This window comes from Prunus persica, chromosome G4 (genome assembly GCF_000346465.2).
Source record: "Prunus persica cultivar Lovell chromosome G4, Prunus_persica_NCBIv2, whole genome shotgun sequence".
Classification (NCBI taxonomy): domain Eukaryota; kingdom Viridiplantae; phylum Streptophyta; class Magnoliopsida; order Rosales; family Rosaceae; genus Prunus; species Prunus persica.
In genome coordinates this window covers 2,201,326-2,217,701 of record NC_034012.1, presented here as the reverse complement: position 1 = coordinate 2,217,701, position 16,376 = coordinate 2,201,326, and the positions used below count along the sequence as shown (strand labels likewise).

At 35.2% G+C, this 16,376-nt stretch overlaps 4 protein-coding genes across 6 annotated transcripts; 1 reads left to right on the top strand and 3 right to left on the bottom strand.

Moving 5' to 3' along the window:
* LOC109948935 lies at positions 359–2,192 on the bottom strand. 2 transcript variants are annotated; one of them, XM_020562859.1, is made up of 3 exons: positions 1,229–2,192; positions 1,061–1,132; positions 359–976 (listed from the first exon to the last, which is right to left on the bottom strand). In XM_020562859.1, exons 1-3 carry the CDS (start codon positions 2,180–2,182, stop codon positions 560–562), a joined length of 1,443 nt encoding a protein of 480 aa, XP_020418448.1. In that variant the 5' UTR covers positions 2,183–2,192; the 3' UTR covers positions 359–559. The 2 variants fall into 2 exon arrangements, with proteins under 2 accessions (XP_020418448.1, XP_020418449.1); XM_020562860.1 differs by having other exon boundaries at positions 1,106–1,132.
* LOC18781319 lies at positions 2,302–4,604 on the bottom strand. The gene is made up of 4 exons (XM_020561615.1): positions 4,559–4,604; positions 2,810–4,297; positions 2,517–2,689; positions 2,302–2,382 (listed from the first exon to the last, which is right to left on the bottom strand). The coding sequence occupies exons 1-4, from the start codon at positions 4,602–4,604 to the stop codon at positions 2,302–2,304; spliced, it is 1,788 nt and encodes a 595-aa protein (XP_020417204.1).
* On the top strand, positions 5,511–10,187 carry LOC109948409. 2 transcript variants are annotated; one of them, XM_020561286.1, is made up of 8 exons: positions 5,511–5,755; positions 5,960–6,043; positions 6,332–6,400; positions 6,538–6,867; positions 7,476–7,544; positions 7,811–9,359; positions 9,706–9,789; positions 10,078–10,187. In XM_020561286.1, exons 1-6 carry the CDS (start codon positions 5,512–5,514, stop codon positions 8,176–8,178), a joined length of 1,164 nt encoding a protein of 387 aa, XP_020416875.1. In that variant the 5' UTR covers position 5,511; the 3' UTR covers positions 8,179–9,359; positions 9,706–9,789; positions 10,078–10,187. The 2 variants fall into 2 exon arrangements, with proteins under 2 accessions (XP_020416875.1, XP_020416876.1); XM_020561287.1 differs by lacking the exon at positions 10,078–10,187 and having other exon boundaries at positions 9,706–9,790.
* On the bottom strand, positions 10,192–12,515 carry LOC18778440. Its single transcript, XM_007214528.2, has 8 exons — positions 12,288–12,515; positions 12,102–12,191; positions 11,638–11,697; positions 11,470–11,509; positions 11,241–11,334; positions 10,750–10,809; positions 10,577–10,668; positions 10,192–10,467 (listed from the first exon to the last, which is right to left on the bottom strand). The coding sequence occupies exons 1-8, from the start codon at positions 12,377–12,379 to the stop codon at positions 10,387–10,389; spliced, it is 609 nt and encodes a 202-aa protein (XP_007214590.1). The 5' UTR covers positions 12,380–12,515; the 3' UTR covers positions 10,192–10,386.

The window sequence follows — 16,376 nt, the reverse complement described above, 5'->3', positions numbered from 1 at the left end:
CAAGCACAATTCTTGTGACTTGGGTATATTGGATCTAATGCATTTTTACATATGTGTCAAAATTGTTTGTTGGCACTTATTGGTTTGTAAAGTTTAGAAAAGAACAAAAAGTTGCATGAAACATCCACCGTACAAAAACTAACAGGATTGGTAGCATTAAAGGTCATCCTTGGATTAGCTTGGCTTGTCAAGAGTGCTCTGTTTATATGACAGTGATGACTGGTATTTGGTATTGTGTGAGGTACTTAATTTGTTACATAAACAACTTTAATAGAATCAAAGAAAAAGCAAATTCATTCTTGACAAGAAAATCTGTTCTTCCCAAGTACATCCCCATCAGTACCAAAGAAAAAGCAAATCCATTATTGACAATACATCAAGATCACAAAAAACTAGTTTGAGTTTCAATGTACATGTACCAAAAAGCAATTCCATGCCTTAATTCCAAACTAACAAAATAAAATTGAATCTGCACGAAAGACGAGTACTACATGGTCTTCTCTTCACAAAATAACTTTGTTTCAACTGCCCAAAAATACCAAAACAGCTCAAAGTAGAATCAAATATGCTTTTTTTGTGAACTTGTAGTTGCTTTTTTTGTACAAGCAACTTTGCTAGGTGGTTTCCATGGCTTTGAAGTTCGAAATGAACTTTGTGGTGTGGTGTGCATGCTAGGCCTAGACATATGAGAGTATGAGGCTGCTTGTGGCATTAGAGGCCTGGCTTGCAAAGAAGTTGGGACTGTAATTGTACTTGTCAGATTTGGTGTGATGCAAGTGACCCCTCTAGGCCTGGACATATTAGACTTTGGGGCTGTTTGTAGCATCGGAGTCCTGGCTTGCAAAGAAGGGGTTACAACTGGCCTTGTCGATATTTGACTTGCAATTGGGATCCTTGGCGCATTTGGTGTAATGAAAGTACCCCCTCTAAAACCCGTGGTGATGGTTGGTTGTACAATTTCTTGAGGTGGATGAAACTGCAATAAGCAACTATTAGAATATATGCATAGGTTGGGAGTTGTTTTAATAAAATGAAGCATGAAGTGTAACAAAAATCTTACATTGGCAGGATTAAAGTATCTAGGTTGGGATTTGTTCACTGTTACCTTATGTGTTTTTGTAGCTTTCTTCAACTACCACAAGTAAAAAACAACATAGAAAGAAACATTAAAACGTGAAAATTAATAATAATAATTATTTTAAAAAGTAACAAATATATTATTTCTTACTGGCCATTTAGGTGGTCTTGTATTCTTCTTAAGACCATGTCTTGATGGCTCTCCAGTTACATCCCCTTGTGCCACAAAGAATCCACCACAACTTTGTTGTACGTTAGAGCTCTGAGTTGGAGGAGTTTGGTTTTCTCCAAAACTTCCATTGCTACTGTCCATTTCATTGTTCCTCATACCCCCACGATGGCTGTCATCTTGAAATTTATAAGCCCACCTTTTGTCAACATAAACACCACTTGGAGCTTCTCGAGGTTGATTTTTGCATGTTGTTCTATTGTGGCCTCTCTCCCAACACTTTGTACATGTTTTAGTACCCCCCTTCTTACCCAATTTGGTGGGATCCTTATTCTTTTCCATTTCAGAATCCTTTATTATTCTCCTTTTTTTAGGCCTCCCAGGTTGCTTCTTTACAATTGGTGGTAGGACAGGTGTTTGGTTAACTGTTGGCCAATACTTCATACTCTTGACTGGTTGTATGACTGGAGAATAAGCTCTCAAATAAGCCTCTGGTGTGTAACATTTATCCACAAATTGTTCAGCTTCTTGCCTATTATGGAATATAGCAGAAACTGCATGCATGTAGGGTATTCCATTGAGCTCCCACCTCCTGCAACTACAAGTTCTGGTCCACAAATTCACAGAATGTTGATCAACTAATGTGTCCCCCACTTGGAACAATCCATTGCCACAATACATTGGTCTGAATCTATGAGATAAAGTCTTGTTTTTCTCTAGCTTGCCTTGGATCTTTGGACAAATTGGACCCTCACATTTACTAATCAAGTCCCTCTTAACTTGTAACCTTCTCATTATTTTGCACCTAATCATCTCAAGCATTGTAAGTATTGGTTTATCCCTTGCAGCCAAAATCCAAGAATTAAAACACTCACACAAGTTGTTCAATAACATGTCACACTTGGTTCTAGGACTGAATCTATGCCTAGCCCACATATTTGGATCCCTATTTTTCAACCAACCATAAGCTTCTTCATCTAAGCCTCTTAGTTTTTCCATCTCACAATTAAAATCTACTTCATTTGATGACATGGCTGCACTCCACAATTGATCTTTCAATGCCTGACCCTTAAATTTTTCCTTGAAATTTCCATATAGATGCCGCACACACCATCTATGAGACGCTTCAGGCACCACTAATTCAAAAGCTTTATCCAAACCCTAGGCATATAAAATCATTTCTTATGAAGTTAAAAAATATATTGGAGCAGCTCGTAATGAAAGCAACAATATAAAGTAAAAACCAATTGCAATGAAAGCAATTACTTACCTTTTGTTGATCTGAAATGAAAGTCCAACCATATTCACTAACTTGACCAAGATCCTCAATTAAAAGTTGGAGAAACCAACACCAAGAGTCTTTACTCTCCAACTCAGCAACCGCATAAGCAATAGGGTACATATTATCATTTGCATCAATACCCACGGATACAAGTAATTGCCCTGCCATTATATTGAATTACTATGTAAAGAAATAAATATATATTATATATATAAATAAATATTAAATTAATATTACATCCACATAAGTTAATGTCAAATAAAAGTACTAAAAATATTTACCTTGAAATGTTCCCTTTAGGTGACAGGCGTCAACGCCTATTAAAGGTCTACAACCTGCTATAAACCCCTTTTTGCATGCGTCCAAACACACATAAAGCCTTTGAAAATGAGGAGGATCCACCTTCATCAACATACTGCTGCCGTTATTAGTCTGTCTAATCTCTTCACAATACTCCCATAACTTTTCGTATTGTTGAGCATAAGTTCCCTCAATCAAAGTTTGAGCCTTCCTCTTAGCTTTATAACATTGATCTGTAGAAACTTCATATCCCAATTCTCTATGAACTTCTGATTGAAGCGTTGTCTTTTTAATCTTAGGATCATCTTTAATCCTACTCATATACCTTTGAGAAAGGAAAGTTGAAGTGATGTTTTTGTTATGGAAACCTTTGGAACATGAATGCTTAGGAGTGTAGCTCTTAATTTGATAAGTGTTTTCTCCCTGCATCAAAGAAGCATACAACCTCCACTTACAACCTTCCTTGCACTTAGCAGACAACCTGAACTTATCATTTTTCACTACCTTGCATTCATATGACCTTAAAGCTCCATAAATTTGTATAGCCTGTTTCAAGACCTTTTTACTTGGAAATTTCATCCCAACATCGAACTGTGGGTTGTCCATATCAGTATCAATATTAAGCTCTTTGTACCTACGAGTAGTTCCTTCTTCATCAGAGTTTGATGCTGAATGTAACTCATCTGAGTTATATTTCTCTTCATCCATGTTCATATCCTCAACCTGTATATCTGTCTCCCAATTGTTTTTTTGTTTCTTACCACATCCGATGAAAGTCTCTAGTGTATCCACTACATCATCATAGAAATTATCATCGTCCAACATGGCATCATTGTCCTCATCATAAAATTCAGAATCAGAATTATTACCATCATTATCATTTTCCTCATAATTGGAACCTTTTGTTTTATCATCACCATCACCGTCATATTCATACTCATTAGTATGTATCGGTACATCATAAAAATCTTGAGGCTCACCATGATACAAAGCACTTCTCTCTTCTTGAAATAAGTGATCATTGCTGAGACTATATGAACCATACCTATTTTCATCAACTTGACTAAACAGGTCATCATGGATTTCATTAAATGATTCTCCATAATCTATATTAGCTTGTGACATTGGTGGTTGGGTTAAGTCACCAATAACCTCATGAACATCACTATCATGCTCTACATAGACAGTCATGTGCCTATTCCTAGGTATTGAGCGAACAAAACCTAAAATGTGTTCATCTTTCTCCAATGCATAAAGACCATCTGCTGGTCCATGGCCTGGAAGTGTGTAATAAAAATATTTGGAGTTTTGAACACCGAACTCTTGTATCATGTCTTTAATTTCTAATGTAGACAGCCTATCAACATCTACATTATCAAAATAAGTCACCATACCATTTATATAATGGGTTCTTGGAGTGTGCACAAAATTTCCACCGTATCTGAATTCAATAGTCATGTGATCAGCATCTGCACAACAAAAGTAATAGACTTTTATTAATAAAGAATTTTTTTATCTGCACAGCATATGGTTTGAGATTGGTACTCTTATTGAGATTGGTCCTTTTTTCTTTGGTTAAAGAGATTTCTATTAAAGCAAAACAGCAAAACAAACAAGCAGCAAAAGAAGAAACCAAGAAAGCGAAAAAATAGTTAACAAGCATGACCTGTGTACCAACAACGAGTCACTGAAGGAAAACAAGCATAGGGTCCAAACTCGAGAATACTTACCTGGGTTGATTGAGCCTCTATCAGATTCGATTCGTCTCCTTGCCATCTTTATTCGAACTCAAGTGAAGTGATTGATATTCAAAGGAACTGATTGAATTTGAAACCCCAATTCTCATGAACGCAGACTATGGCAATTGTCATTAGCGCCAAGGAATAGAGTCACGAGGGTTTTGGTTTGTGTTAAATACCTTTATGCCCACTCACGTGCTATGCACATGTCTATTTTAACGTCTATTTGACAGATTGTCCTACATTGGCTAACAGATGTAAACACAGGGACTAAATTAGCCAAATTAAAAACACAGGGACTAAATTGGCCGAATGGGTAAAACACAGGGACCATTTTGACATTTAAGCCTAAAACAAAAGGTTCAAGAAGATCAAATGTTAATTACAATTTAACAAATAATGAGATTTTTTTATTATTTTAAATGTTTTTAAATAATTGTAGTCTTCTATGCAAAAGGTTCAGGAAAAAAATCTCCTGCAATATCTAATTCGACTCCTTTTATATGCAGCCCTATCTCTCTATGGTTGGAGATGGGAATGCATACAATAAAAGAAAAAGAAAAAGGAATGCGCTTTTATGTTATTTGCCATAAATTCCATAGCCATGCATTGGATCGTATGATTGTCTACATGGTGTTTTGTTTTTGTCACAAATGACTGGCAACTAGGCATGAATGACCATTGTCAGCGCAAACTTGAAAATAAAAGGAAACGTAAAACAAAGGAAAAAACCACATTAATTAACTTCCTTTATTTGGGACTCAAAATCACCAAAGAATATTCCAGCTCTAGAAATTAATGCCCTGCCTATTACAGATGCGTGCATTGGGGTCTATTAGTTTTTAATGATAATTTATTATTTAATCAAGACTGAAATGGAAAAAATAATATTGATTAATATAGTTGTAATAGGGTCGGTTATTCAATCAAGCCAAACCGCCTATATGACATTAAGTAAGAAACGCCCTTTTTCATTCTCTCACAATCACCCTAAACCCAAACCGCCCGTCGTTTGTTTTCTCACAATCGCAAAGCCAAACACCAAAATCTACACAGCCATGGACATCGTCTCATCTTTGGAGTGCCTGAAATTCGATTCCCAATCGGAGTTCCTCTATAAGGACAGCGGCAGAAAGGACCTTTTCTCGCCAGCTATGGTCCCCATCAACTGCGAAACGTCAATAATCAGTATGTATACCTTTTCTTTTAAAAGATGATTTCTCCTGCAATTGTTTTGGTGTTTGCATGATGTATAGCCCATATTTAATAATATAGTTATTTATTGATGGGATTGTCATTTCTTTTAACTTTTTTTGACATCGTCACTTTTTTTTTTCTTTTTTTTTTCTTTTTTTCTTTTTTGTATTTAACAATGTAATTGCATGAAAATAGGATTCAAGGCTGATGAATCTGAGCCTGAAGAATATGAGGATGAAGAATTTCTGTCTGATGAATCAGAGGCTAAAGAACTTATTGGTAAGCTTTTGATTTTGTGGACAAAAAAAATGTGCCTACAGCTTCTCTATGTACATATATTCTTTTTTTCTTTTTTTTTAATCTCTTATGACTATGCCAAAATTTTGAATCAGTTTTTGAAGATGATTTTTTCCAACCAATCTATTTTGGTATGTGTATGACGCATAGCCGATATTCAATAATATCGTTATTTGTTGATAGGATCATAGATGTGATTCCTTCTAAACTTCTTTGACATTATCACTTTTTTTTCTTTTTGTATCTAACAATGTAATTGCATGGAAACAGGGAGCACTTCTCTTGAATCAGAAGCTGATGAATCGGAGAGTGATGAATTGGAGCCTAGCAAACTTATTGGTAAGCTTTTGATTTTAGGTACACTGATTTTTGAGTTTTATCATCTTCATTCATTCATTGTTTTTACTAAAAATCATAATAACTGATTATTTTTATTGCTTTTATTGTATTTAACAATGGATCAACTAATTGCACAGGTCATGAATGTGAGTATTGTTTACAAGTGGGTGATCACTTTACCCAACTATGCCCTTACAAGTTTCATGTCCCAAAGAACGCAATTGTTAGCACTAGGTGTGTGATTCTTTGTAATCGTTGTGGTTGCCACTTTAGAAACACATGTTGTGCCAGTTGTGGCCGAAGAGATGGATGTGCAGTTATCATGGATTGTTTAAATTGTGGGAAGAAAGGTGAACACATGACTTATATGTGTCCGAACCGCAAGCGGAATTCTTTTCGCTCACACACAGTCGTGGACGACGGCGTTGTGTCTCCACTTTTGCAAATCCACCGGCCAAAGCCAATCAGTATGTTTCCTCTTTTGTTTAATTTTAAGGGTTTGTGACAAAGAATTTGTGTCTGATAAATTCCCTATAATTTTGTGTCTGATAAATTCCCTATGAGATTACTTACGTTTTGGTTCTGGTAGGATTTGGTTCCGTACAATATCCTATTTCTATTTGTTTACTTTTAGAGGAAAATTATTTTTGAGTGTATTTCTCAACATAATATTTGCGTTGCACGATTCTGTTTTATTTTTGGGAAATAATTGAAGATGGTGGCATGGCATTGCTAATTGATCAAATTAAGATATAATTGATTTTTCATGGTTGTCGTTAGGTGGAAGCATGTTGCAGATGACATTTTATGCATGTATTATTAATTGTGTGGTTTGGAAAAAACAAAGTGTTGTTTTTATATTATTTGTGTTGGTGTAATTATAGAGTATGTATATATCATGCCAAAAAATTTCTATCAGTTTTTGAAGATGATTTTTTCCAGCCAAGTTGAATTGGCGTGTGCATGACGCATAATATCGTTATTTGTTGGGATCATAGATGTTATTCCTTTTAACTTCTTTGACATCATCACCTTTTTTCTTTGTGTATTTAACAATGTAATTGCATGGAAATAGGGAGCAAGGCTGATGAATCGGAGACTGATGAATCGGAGACTGATGAATCGGAGACTGAAATACTTTTTGGTAAGCTTTTGATTTTAAGGACAAAAAGTAAAAAAATAAATTGTGCCTACAGCTTCTCTATTTAAATATTTTCTTTTTTCTTTTTTTTTTAATCTCTTATGACATAACATCTATGTATTTGTTGTTATTCTATGTAATGTGCTCACAATACTTATTTTTGAGTTTTATCATCTTCATTTATTCATTGTTTTTTCTAAAAATAATAATAACTGATTATTTTTATTGTTTTTATTGTATTTAACATTGAATCAACAAATTGCACACAGGTCATGAATGTGAGTATTGTTTAAAGGTGGGTGATCACTTTACGCAAATATGCCCTTACAAGTATCTAGTCCCAAAGAACGCAATTGTTAGCAGTAGGTGTGTTGTGCTTTGTAAATTTTGTGGTTGCCACTTTAGAGACTCATGTTGTGGCAGTTGTGGCCTAAGCTATGGATATGCAGTTATCGTGTATTGTTTACACTGTGGGACCAGAGGTGAACACATGACTTATATGTGTCCGATCCTCGAGGGGAAACCTTCTAATTTTTCTTGTGACCCTTATACTGGTTCTTGTTCTTTCAAAATAAGAGAATGGAGAGTTAAAGTTATTTTAAACATTAATGTGAATTACAATTTAACAAATAATTAGAATTTTTATTTTAAATGTTTTTAAATAATTGTAATCTTCCTAGACATGTAGAGTAACTCACTCCATGAGTAAATCTCCTGCAATATTTAATTCGACTCCTACATGTGACCATGTATCCCTATGTTGAATGAGATTGACTGCATACAATAAAAGAAAAAAGAGTGGTCTTTTATGTCGTTTCCCATCAAAATACCATGCTTTTGTTTAACCATGCATCCTATCATCATTTGATGTCTACATTGCGATTAGTTTTTATCGCAAATGAATTGCAATTTGGCAGAACCAAGTGATATGGCAGTGTCATGAATCATGATATGAGGGCCAAGTAATGCTTCGACAACCTCTGGAAGTAGTTGGATATAATTGCCAGCAATGTAATCAATGTTACTTCTTCCCACACTCTCATGAGAAACTGGGAATGAATGTGCCCGGGCTGCTTTAAATTTAAATTCATAAATCAATTAGATAAGGAATTGAGTTCATGGTTTCTAAATTTTTCTATCATCAAGTAAACTTATATAATCCATTGTCATTGATGCCAGTTAAAGCAATAAAGAAATGAAAGAAAACTTATATAACCCATCTATTTAGAAAATGTATCAAGTAAGGTGGTTTTTATCTCAATATTTTGTTAATTAAGAGACTTGGTTAACAACTAGGCATGAATGATCATTGTTATGTGCATCCTTACATGGTTTGAATTTAGTGTCGTGCATCTGAGGGCCGCCAAGTGATGCTTCGACAACCTCTGGAAGTACAGTATAATTGCCAGCAATGTAATCGATGCGAAAGCATGTTTACGGTCACTCTAAGCTTACCAACTTTACAATTGCTTCTCCTCAATGCAATTGGGGGTCTATTAGTTTTTAATGATAATTTATTATTCAATCAAGACTGAAATGGAAAAATAATATTGATCCACCCCACGCCTATATAAGAAGTAAATAAGAATCGACCTTCTTTCATTCTCCACAATTCACCCTAAAGCCAAACCGGTCGTTCTTTCTCTCACAACCGTAAAGCCAAACCCCAAGCTCTACATAACACAGTCATGGACCACATCTCATCTTTGGAGTGCCTGAAATTGGATTCCCAATCGGAGGTGCTCGATAAGGACAGCGGGGAAAATGACCTTTTCTTGCCAGCTGTGGTCTCCCTCAATTGCGATAAGCCAATAATCGGTATGTATGCTTTAAATTTTATGCCTCAGCTTTTGTGTATGAAAATTTTTATTTTTACCTTATGTCCTAGTGCTCTGTATGCTCTTGATTTTTGTTTTTAGGGTTTGTGAGGAAGATTATAGGAAATTTGCTTGGGCTTTGTGTGGTTTGTAAAAAAGAAAGCGTCGTTTTTTTCTACCCTTGTTGGTGTAATAAGAGGATATATATATTATCCCAAACTTTTGAATGCTTCCAAGTTATTTTGGTGTGTACATGATGCATAGCCGATATTGTCATTCCTTCTAACTTCTTTGACATCATCATCTTTTTTCTTTTTGTATTTAACAATATAATTGCATGGAAACAGGTAGCAAGGCTGAAGAATCAGAGGCTGCTGAATCGGAGGCTGACGAAATGGAGACTGATGACTCTGATTCTGAAAAACTTATTGGTAAGCTATTGATTTTAAGGACAAAAAAAATGCGCATATAGCTTCTCTGTTTACATATATAAAAAGAAAGATACTATAAATCGGATAGAAAAATGGCCCTTTGTGGTTATTTTGTATTGGTCATTTGTGGCTAGTGGCTCTTTTGACTGAATTATGAATGCAATCCTAGAATTTCTCAAAAAAGAAACAACGTGTATTGTCATTTGTATAAAGTTGTTGTAAATAGATCAGAATGCAATTGCTTGTGTTTCATATGTTTGACTGGATGTGAAATGTTTTTATCTGTAGGAACACAACAAGCGCCCTCCATGGTCTGTTCAACAGGGGCAACCACTTCCCCCTGCCAATCCTGTTCATTAAACTGCTTATGTGAGGCGTGCCTAGAAATTGCACAGAGCAAAATTTGTGAATTAATTTGTGACTAATTTTAAACATTTTGCACATGCAGCATGTTATAATGTGGTACTGTATATGAAATTCAACTTTACACCTATGGCAGAAACATGTACCATATAATATTGCAAGAATTAATAAACGTAACATCTTTTAGGGGGAAAGAGTAACTGGAGACTTGAGCTCAAACAGTTAAATGTTCATTCAATCATCAGCCGGGATGTCCTCGTCACTCTCCAGAAATGAGCCAAGAGTCTTTCTCAGAACGCTGAAAGTTCTGTCATCCTGAGTTTATAAACAGAAATTGTGGTTTTGAGACATGTTTGCATATAAATGGAGATATCAGTACAAGCTTCTTCTTTTTATTTTTCAAGGGAGAGAGAGAGAGAGGTACCTGCTTCTTCTTTTTCAATGACTCTTCCAGTTTAGCAATTTTATCAGTACAAGATTTCTCATGCTCAGATATCAGACTCCTTTCTTTCTTTCCTGACATGACATCAACCCATTAGAAAATTTTGTTGTATTCGATTTCACTATAAGGAGGAGTAGAGGAGTTTTGTTGCTTACTCAGTTGTTCATATCGTGTGCAGAGCCTTTCCTTCTCTTCTTCATAGTTGGAAATGATGCCTGTCAAATAGAACAACAATGCTTAACAGAGTCGATGGGTTATATTAGCTAATAATTGCAAGGCCTGTTCTGCGGTTTTGATATGATGCTCTTAAATTTTACTTGTTACTGGAAAATGGAGCCAAACTAAAGGAGCTACATGCATAAGATGACAGTAGACAATGTCATGTTCTGTGTGCAGAGTATAAAAAAGCAGGCTTCCTATCCATAGAAATCCGAAACCGAAAGTATGCAGACAAAGAAGCTAGTTGCTGGTAAAGAATTGAAAAATCACTAGATGCAGACAAATAAGCTAGTTGCTGATTAGGTAAATACCTATCTAATTGAATTTATGTTATTAATTACAATTACAATCCACTTACACAGAAACGCTTTATAGTATGAAGAGAAATCAGATGCAATTACAAGATTTGGAATCTGTAAGGAACTACCTTTCAAGGCCTGTAGATGGTTGGCTTGGTCCTTGCAAAACTTCTCATAGAGTGCTTGGAACTTGGCAGTTTCAGTCTTCAAGCAATTCTCACACTGCAGACATATATTATATACAACCAAATTATTAATCTGAATAAAAAATTTGGGCATCAAACAAATTAACTAGAAATTCAAATTTCTCCGCAGGATCATCTATGGTTTTAGCTCTTTTCTTCTCCTTCCACAGACCTCTTTTGAGCTCTTCGAAAGAGATTTAGCGAAACTTTGTCTGAGAATTGAAGAATACAAAAGGCATCAAATCCAAATGAGTACACTTCAGCAAGTAAAACTATGGATGAAAAGGAATAAGAAGATTTAGTAACTTAAACTGGCTTGAATTCAAATATTCTTATCTACCTATCCTTCTCAACTTTAGACTTCAGATCATCAATCACAGACCTGACCTCAGCAGCCACACTGTCGCAAAAACACATAAATGGTAATTCAGGAAACTATAACTACAGAATAAAAGCAAAAGATATTCAAACATGAAAATTTTAAATAAATTAAATTAAATGCCTAAATTAGTAGCTGTTTGAACATTTCATATAAAACTAAAAAAAGATCGTTCATTAGGTTTCACTAAATTATCGTTACAGATTCATATTGTAAATCCTATCAGAACTAACACAAATAAGTAAGCAAGCAATTGTACCTTCAATTTTCAGAGTTTTATCAACTTATTTAATACAATTTGTAAACGAAATGGGAAACTAAGCAACCAAACAAGGACATTCGAATTAATCTCGCAAAGAAATGGTCAACGATATTCGAATTTCGGTGATAATCAAACTGGACGAGACCGATATGATTCCGCTCACCTTGATATGGTCTCCTCGTTCTTCTTAAGCCCGTCATTGTGAGCTTTCTCTCGGATCTGATGCAGTGCCGACATAATTCCTTTGATATCACTGTAAAATTCAACCATAATCTCAATCTCATAACTTCGTCCACAAATCTACGAGCAAAAACAAAAAAGATGAAGAAGAAATGAAAGGAAAACGAACTTGGAGAGGTCGAGATCGAGATCGAGGTGATCCGATTTGGCGCGCTGAGGCTCGGTCCTGCGCTTCTTGTTACTCGCTTTGGCGGTCGACATTGTCGTTACGCTTTGGAAGTCGAGGTTTTGGTTTAGAGGTTGAAGAAGCTTTTTGAGTTGCAGAGTAAGATTCGCGCGCGCTCAAATTGGCTTTAGAGGTTGAAGAAGCTTTTAAATAACCGCGATGAATAAAAAACCCGACTTTAAAATAGTAAAACCTTTTTTTCCTCTCTGATAGAAGTTAAAATATATTTATTTGTTTTGATTATATTTCTTTTTTCTTTCCTCCCTGTTATCCATAAGCTCCTTTCTTTTTTCAGTTTTTGGTTAATTTATTCATAAACTTTATGGGACATGCCATTATTTATTTGTTGCAGAGTAAATTGGGCTATTTAGGCCCAGGAGGGCCTGACCGGCTTTACTCAATGCTATTTGATCCAATTTCTGTTAATGGGCCAAACCCAATCAATCCAGCTTAAACTTTTTATGTTTTATTTATACAAACCGGGAGGGGGATTGAGTCGGTCTACTTTAATCTAATTTAAACTATGAAGAGAGGGATTCTAACTAGGGTGTATGAAAGTGTTGAATCCTTTACCCAAAGAAAAAAGTGTTGAATAATTTTTTGATTCACATGTTTCAATTGGATTTTCAATTTGGCCCTTGTTTTTTAACGGGTCAATTTAGTCCTTATGGTTCATTGTATTAATCATTTTAGTCATTTCCGTGTAATTTGAAGGTTAATATGCACACGTAAGACATACAAAGTCTCAAAACACTGATGAGGTAAAACCCATGACCAAATTGTTCAAATTCAAAACAGTAATCAGTAGACGTTAGTTAGGCCATGTGACAAGAATATTGACTCCACTTCTTTGCATCCAAGTTCAAATTCTCTTATCTATTAATTATATTAATTTAAATTCATTTAGACTATAAACAGTAATAAAAATTGGAGCTAAGCGTAGATGCCAAAATGGTGCTTAACCCAAGTTTGTAGGTGAAGACTTTTTTTTTTTTTTCTTTTTTGTCAAAGGAATGAATGTCACAAACAACTCAAAAAAATACAGGCCCAAAAACCACAAACAACCCAAAAAAATACAGAAATCCTAGAATCACATTCTAGGAACAACAAGTCGCCACTGACTCCACGAGATTTGCTGCCACCGCCATCAAAAGAAGAAAGTCCAGAGGAAGCAACAAATGGGATCCGCAGCCACCAACAGTCATCATGCTCAAGCGATCATAAGGAGAGAGAAGGATTTTAGGGTTGTAGATATTTTGGGAGGTAGAGATGAAGGAATTGATGTGTGGACAAGGGGAACAGAGGAGATAGGAGGTGAGGGAGGTTTGATGGTTGAATTGATATGCAGACTTAAACGTGGCACATTAACATTAACCCATCCATCCATCCATCCATCCATCCATCCATCCATCCATGTCGCACAAGTCAATGATCACAGAGTTAATGCATTTGTTGGGTTGGGCGATGAAAGATGACCTCCATAAACATAAACGATGGTCAATTATTTAGTCAATGTATCTAGAAAAGATGAAAAGATGAAAAGCAAAAAGGAATCCGTTTTCAAATTGTCAACTAAGTCTAGTCCCGCATCAACAATAAGAGTAAACAGTCGTTGAGGTTGGTCCATCTTTTGACGTATGTCATATGTATGCCTCTAGAAACTCTACGTCGTTATTTGCACGCAAGTGAAACTCTACGTCATATGTATTCACTAACGTATGAGTATTGAGATTAAAACGTACAATTCATGAATTTTTTATATTTATTTACACATAAGGAATCATTGACTTCCCCTTATTCTAATAGTTACTCCAAATAAACATGTGGGGATCATTTTGCGTACGCATGGAAGAAAGATAATAGTATCGTAAAATCTCGTATTCATACGGTATCTATCTTCGTATTATAAAAGTAAATTGGAGTTCATGTACATAATCAGACCTAAATTTAGGTGTGAGATTGTCATGACTCATGGCCCCATATATGATATATGCTATTAATAGTTCGATATTATATAAAATGACAGCTGTGATGCATTTGGTCAAATTGTGGGACAAATCTAAGTTGCCCTCTAGCTAGCTACCGACTCACTCACTGGCCCTGGACCCCTTAGCCATTTGGAGTCGTTGTTTATGTTAATGAATTATCCTTTTTTTTCTCTTTTTTTTTTTAATAATCGAAGTAGCTCCAGCTGCCTACAACACGTGTATACGGTATACTTCTCTCTTGTTTAATTAAATTCTTAATTCAGTCATTGTCCCAATTGTGAGATGCCCAGCTAAGAACCCCTACAATTATTCCTTTCGAATTGATCTTTGATGTAACATATGCACCCAATTTATTTGGCTGCTTTCTCAGCCAATGCCATCATGCCTTATTATCCTGTTGTTGGTTACGATGTGACAATTTACCCATTCTCACCTTACTTTGAAAACTTAAGGTTTTCTAAACTTACTTTAATCAACAAATTTACTATTTTAAAAAAAACGATTTTAGATCACCTAACTCCTTACTAAATTCAAAATAACTTATATTATACATAAGATGTGCAGTTGGTTATATTTTTTTTTATTGAATTTTAATAGTGGTCGCTAGTCCATCTCTTTGAAATTTTACAAAATCTACCATATATCAGTCACATGGGTGGATAAATACACACATAGTTTTCCAGATTTGGACAAGACATAGGAGATGTACTCAACAACTCTCTAGCGTTTCAAACTTTGCTAGAAAATTATGTCTTATTAAAGTGGTTCATCTTTCTATATAGGCTTTTTATCACAAATGGTCCTTTACGTTTACGAAATTATCACGAATGGTCATTGAGGTTTTTTTGTGACACTAACAGTTCTTAACATTTGGGCTTTTTATCTCAAATGGTCCCTGCCGTTATAAATTCTATTAAGTATGACGTGGAAGATAAATGAAGCCCACATGTCCAATCATATCGTGACATGTGAATAAAAAATAATTAAATAAATTTTTAATGAAAATTCCATTTGCCTTTGCTCCGTCTACCATTTAGAAAAAAAACTTGAAGAGAGAGACACAGAGAGAGAGAGAGAGAGAGAGTTTGAAACTGATAAGGGATGTTCTTGACCATGACAGTGGTTGTAGACGGGTCAAAGGTTGGAGGAAAAGGAATAACAGGACTGCCATTTTTGTGCTTTGAACTCGAAGCCTCCATATTCTTCTCTTATGCTTGCAGCTTCTGTTTGCTTTTCAGCACCCATTTTCCACGTCCATCATCAAGATCAAGCTTCTTCTTTGGTCCACAAACCCTCATGGGAGCCATTGCTCTCTTCCCATTTTTGCCTTTATACTTGTTATGCTGCAACCTTTTCCCTCTAAAAGCTGGACCTGATGATCTTGGAAAATGGAGATTTGAAGAAGAAGAAGGGCCGGAGAGAGAGTGAGAGGCTAAATGGTTTTTTAATGGATTTTCATAAAATAAAAAAAATCTTTATTTATTTAATCCACATGTCACGATGTGATTGGACATGTGGATTCCACTTCTCTTCCATCTCAAATATTTAACAGAATTTCTGACGGTAGGGACTATTTGTGATAAAAAGTCCAAACGTTAAGGACTATTAGTGTCAAAAAAAACCTCAAAAACCATTCGTGATAATTTCATAAACGTAAAAGACCATATGTGATAAAAAGCCTTCTATATATTGATAGAAAATATCAGACAAAAAAAAACCCACGAGAAACGAAAGGGGGTGAGGAAGAGAGAGAGAGAGACCAAGACCGACCATATATAAATTAAATTATAAAAACAAAAACAATATTATAGTGAATAAAGAAAACATAAATATATGAATCATGTGAAAAGACAAATCCCACCAGGCGAGGCATGTGCCGATGTGATGTGCATGGGAATTATCTGCATATATAGGTATGTACTGCACAAGACACAACACCAAGATCAACAAGATGCATGCCATTGACCAAAAAAAAAACAACAAGAAGATGCATGCCATTAAATAAAAGTTTTTATTATCATTATTTATTTTATGAATTAATTAT

What these genes read in the sequence shown, in the direction of transcription:
- LOC109948935 (XM_020562859.1), bottom strand. Translation starts at nt 2,182, where the DNA reads ATGTGGGCTAGGCATAGATTCAGTCCTAGAACCAAGTGTGACATGTTA. An exon ending in CAAGACCACCTAAATGGCCA is followed by an intron (nt 1,133 to 1,228) that starts GTAAGAAATAAT and finishes TACTTGTGGTAG; the next exon opens with TTGAAGAAAGCTACAAAAAC. An exon ending in GATACTTTAATCCTGCCAAT is followed by an intron (nt 977 to 1,060) that starts GTAAGATTTTTG and finishes TGCTTATTGCAG; the next exon opens with TTTCATCCACCTCAAGAAAT.
- LOC18781319 (XM_020561615.1), bottom strand. Translation starts at nt 4,604, where the DNA reads ATGGCAAGGAGACGAATCGAATCTGATAGAGGCTCAATCAACCCAG. An exon ending in TAGAGGCTCAATCAACCCAG is followed by an intron (nt 4,298 to 4,558) that starts GTAAGTATTCTC and finishes TTTGTTGTGCAG; the next exon opens with ATGCTGATCACATGACTATT. An exon ending in TCATTTCAGATCAACAAAAG is followed by an intron (nt 2,383 to 2,516) that starts GTAAGTAATTGC and finishes CTTTTGAATTAG; the next exon opens with TGGTGCCTGAAGCGTCTCAT.
- LOC109948409 (XM_020561286.1), top strand. Translation starts at nt 5,512, where the DNA reads ATGACATTAAGTAAGAAACGCCCTTTTTCATTCTCTCACAATCACCCT. An exon ending in GGAGCCTAGCAAACTTATTG is followed by an intron (nt 6,401 to 6,537) that starts GTAAGCTTTTGA and finishes CTAATTGCACAG; the next exon opens with GTCATGAATGTGAGTATTGT. An exon ending in GGAGACTGAAATACTTTTTG is followed by an intron (nt 7,545 to 7,810) that starts GTAAGCTTTTGA and finishes AATTGCACACAG; the next exon opens with GTCATGAATGTGAGTATTGT.
- LOC18778440 (XM_007214528.2), bottom strand. Translation starts at nt 12,379, where the DNA reads ATGTCGACCGCCAAAGCGAGTAACAAGAAGCGCAGGACCGAGCCTCAG. An exon ending in CTCGATCTCGACCTCTCCAA is followed by an intron (nt 12,192 to 12,287) that starts GTTCGTTTTCCT and finishes TGAATTTTACAG; the next exon opens with TGATATCAAAGGAATTATGT. An exon ending in AACGAGGAGACCATATCAAG is followed by an intron (nt 11,698 to 12,101) that starts GTGAGCGGAATC and finishes TTTTTGCGACAG; the next exon opens with TGTGGCTGCTGAGGTCAGGT.